Below are 3,486 nucleotides of genomic sequence, written 5' to 3' on the forward strand. Positions count from 1 at the left end.
TCTATAATTGTTCTATGTACATCTAATCAAAGTATAGATCAGCTCATGCTCGAACTATACATCAGCCGTCTTCTGTCATTATATTCTTCAGCTTTGATGATTTCTCAAGGCATCGCCGTATCAGTGGTTAAGGTGCAACCGGTATAAGTATTTTACTTTTATGTTTCAACTATTATAAAAACAAAACGCATATTCCACATTTGTATAGGAATCCTAAAATGAGTATGGTTAACTTACGTTTCTTCATGAGCTTAAGCACAAAAAAAATATAAAAAACACAAGTCAAACTCTTACTAATAAACATAATAAATCCTACTACAATAAAGAAAAAGCTCCAGGACAACAAAAGGTACCAAGTTTCCCGAAGCAAAAGTTTTTAACCAAAGTTAAGTTTGGTACTAAGCGTTACAACTACCGAATCAGCTTACATCAATGTGCTTCCACACGTACTCATACGCGCTTTGGTGGAATATATGGCACCAGCTCCTCAGCACAAAGAGACTGCCAAAAAAACATTTTATACAAAGAGGCTAATTTGAATTACTTGAGAGTAAAAAACCTCTCTAACGAGACAAACAAAAAACGGAAAGATATGACTATAACAAAAAACTGAAAGATATGACTAAAACAAAAATGGGTCGAGTAGACAAACACGTTACAACCTCTTAACTATTGTAAGAGTTAATTTACTCAGATAGTCCTTGTTGTATGTCCGTATTGCAAGTTTGCTCAGTTTGAAAAATTACTGATTACATGGATGCTCCCTAATATTTCTAAGTGTAGCACGAATGGCCCTTGAAATGCATAGGGGTCGTTTTTTCCAGTTAAGCATACGTAAAATGACTAAAATGCCCCTATCCATCACGAAATTTTTTTTTCCAAACTTCCAAATTTTCTTAAACTGAAAAGACAAAATTTTCACAAACCTGCAGATCGTCCGATAGTGCTTCAGAGACAGCCAATGTGTAACAACCGGGTACAAATTTGCCTGCAAAAAGTTTCCACAAAGTATGTGAGGCTTGTTGATTAAGAAACTAAAGCGTTCGCAACTTTATATATATAACTGTTTACCCCAAAACCTAAGCAGTTAATGCAGAAAAATATCGGATATCGGTCGAGGACCGATATTTGAGATATCGGTTATCGCAGTGAGATATCGGTAATTTTAATACCATGCAGAATTTATATATATAGCACTTTAACACTAACAATTCAGTTTACTCTTCTACTATTAACAAATTATCCTTTTGCAACTTGCAAAACACTAACAATTGTAGCAAGTAAGAACTGATTACGAATAAAAACACCAACATTAAACACTAAAAGTTGAAAATTAAGACTTAAAACACTGATATCAGTCAAAACAACGCCCATGGTTAGGGTCACGCTGACCTTAAAGTTACTTCATAGGAAAACGCATCAGATCTGTACGAATGGTGAAAAGTTGCCACTACTCAGTAGCAAGTAAGCTGCTGAAGTTCGGTGGCAACTGAGTCACTGAAAGTCGGTATTCTTGCAGTAACCGCAGTAACTGCCACCAGTTATAACCTCCAGCTGTTAACTGATGTTATTAACAAAAGCAATTAAATGGCTAGAAACTCAAAGATTAACTAAACGCTTCAAGAAACATCTAACTCATACTTTAGTTACACTACAAAAGACTCGTTCTTTGGAAAATTACTTTCTGCCTTATCCAATTATTAATTTCATTATCGGTGAAATACTAAAAGTGAATTCTTACGGGACTCAAAAAAGTATCCAAGTCATACGATGATATGAAACTTACCAAACCTACAATACAAAGCTACAGTTAAAGATTACCAGTTGATTAAAGTACTGACTTTAACTAATGTATCTTAAAAAAAGATACCAAATCCAAACACCCTAATAACAAATGGCATTCGTGATCGACAGCTAAAAACCGCGATCAGCTAAAGACTTGTTCTTTGGAAAATTACTTTCTGCCTTATCCGATAATTAATTTCGCTATCGGTGAAATACTAAAAGTAAATTCCAACACGATTTAGTAACTGCCAGTAGTTAAAACCGCCAACTGTTAACTAACAACTGAAACATTGCAATGATTCAGCCCGTATGCAAAAAAAAAAAAAAAATCATCCAGCCTGCTTTCAAGACATCTAATTCATACTTTAGTTTCACCAAAAAAGAACTTCGCACTCTTTAGAAACTTGCTTTCTATCTCATCAAATTATTGACTTTGTTATAGGCGAAAAACTTTAATTTTAATCTAAAAGTGAACTCTAAAACAATTTATAAAGCTATCCAAGTCATAAGAAACCAAAGTTTACAAGTTGATCAAGTACTGACTTTAACCAAAGTCTCTTCAAATAATACCATATCAAAACACCGTAATAGCAAACTGCATTCATGATCGACAGTTATAAAACCACGCGATCAATTTACGAATTATATTAACCAACCGCTAAACGATCCTAAATTCCTAATTCATACATTCAAACAACCAGAAAAGACTCGTTCTTTGGAAAATTACTTTCTGTCTTATCCAATAACTAATTTCGTTACCGCGAAATACTAAAAAATGAATTATTACACGATTCAGAAAGCTAAAAAAGTCACACAAAAACTACCAAAGCTACAACACAAAGCTCCACTTAAAGACTACCAAGATACCAAACTTAATAAGAAACGGACATTCATTATCAACGAATAAGAAGTAGGTGCTAGAATTGACCAAAATTGATTAAAGATATTACTAGTAGAGTATAAAAGGAAATTAGGGTTTCTACCAATTCTGAGCCACCTGGCAGCCCAACTTCGAGCAGGATCCATGACAGAGATGATCCTAAAGCAAAGGATTATATTATTAATAATAATTAGAAAGAAGTGTAAGAATTAATAATAATAATAATAATAATAATAATAGCTACCCGGAGAAATTAGGAGTGGTGCAGTCGTTGATAGATTCAGTATCTTCGTCCATCTTAAAGAAAGGGCAATTTTCACATCCGGATTCACGAAACTAAAACCAGTCATAATATACATTTAAAATTCAAATTATGAAACCCTAACTGAATTGGAAGGAGAAGATTGAACCTGATCGTAGGTCTTGACGAGGCGGCAACGGAGACATGCTCGGAGCTCGTGGCCGAAGCTCGTCGGGATTTGAGCGGCGGTCGTCATCTTTCAAAGCAAAGGGATAGGGATGATGGCTCACCGTCACCGGCTTTATTTCAAAACCAATGTAATCCCCGAAGTATGGCTTCAAACCAATGTAATCCCCAATGTAATGCTTCTTAACTATATTATAGTAGGAAGTTTCCGGCGCGTTGCATCGGGTCGATGTTGTTGAAAGTCGTACTCGTACAACTTATTAAATCGTGCAGTGTATTTGTGAGTCGAGGTAAATTTCGATCGGTGTCGGGTTACGAAACCAGTAATAAAGTCCCAATTCTTTGTTAACGAAAAAATACAACAAATTAACATACAAAACACGCATTACGGTTA

At 34.9% G+C, this 3,486-nt stretch overlaps 1 protein-coding gene across 1 annotated transcript; it reads right to left on the reverse strand.

Annotated features, from left to right (window-relative positions):
* Positions 1-304: 304 nt before the first annotated feature.
* Positions 305-3,162, reverse strand: LOC143636093 (transcription elongation factor SPT4 homolog 1-like). Its single transcript, XM_077103770.1, has 5 exons — positions 3,076-3,162; positions 2,910-3,001; positions 2,769-2,824; positions 927-988; positions 305-501 (listed from the first exon to the last, which is right to left on the reverse strand). The coding sequence occupies exons 1-5, from the start codon at positions 3,160-3,162 to the stop codon at positions 451-453; spliced, it is 348 nt and encodes a 115-aa protein (XP_076959885.1). The 3' UTR covers positions 305-450.
* Positions 3,163-3,486: the final 324 nt, after the last annotated feature.

Source organism: Bidens hawaiensis, unplaced genomic scaffold (assembly GCF_021521415.1).
Source record: "Bidens hawaiensis isolate Kalapana, Puna unplaced genomic scaffold, B.hawaiensis_p1.1 tig00007783_1, whole genome shotgun sequence".
Classification (NCBI taxonomy): Eukaryota; Viridiplantae; Streptophyta; class Magnoliopsida; order Asterales; family Asteraceae; genus Bidens; species Bidens hawaiensis.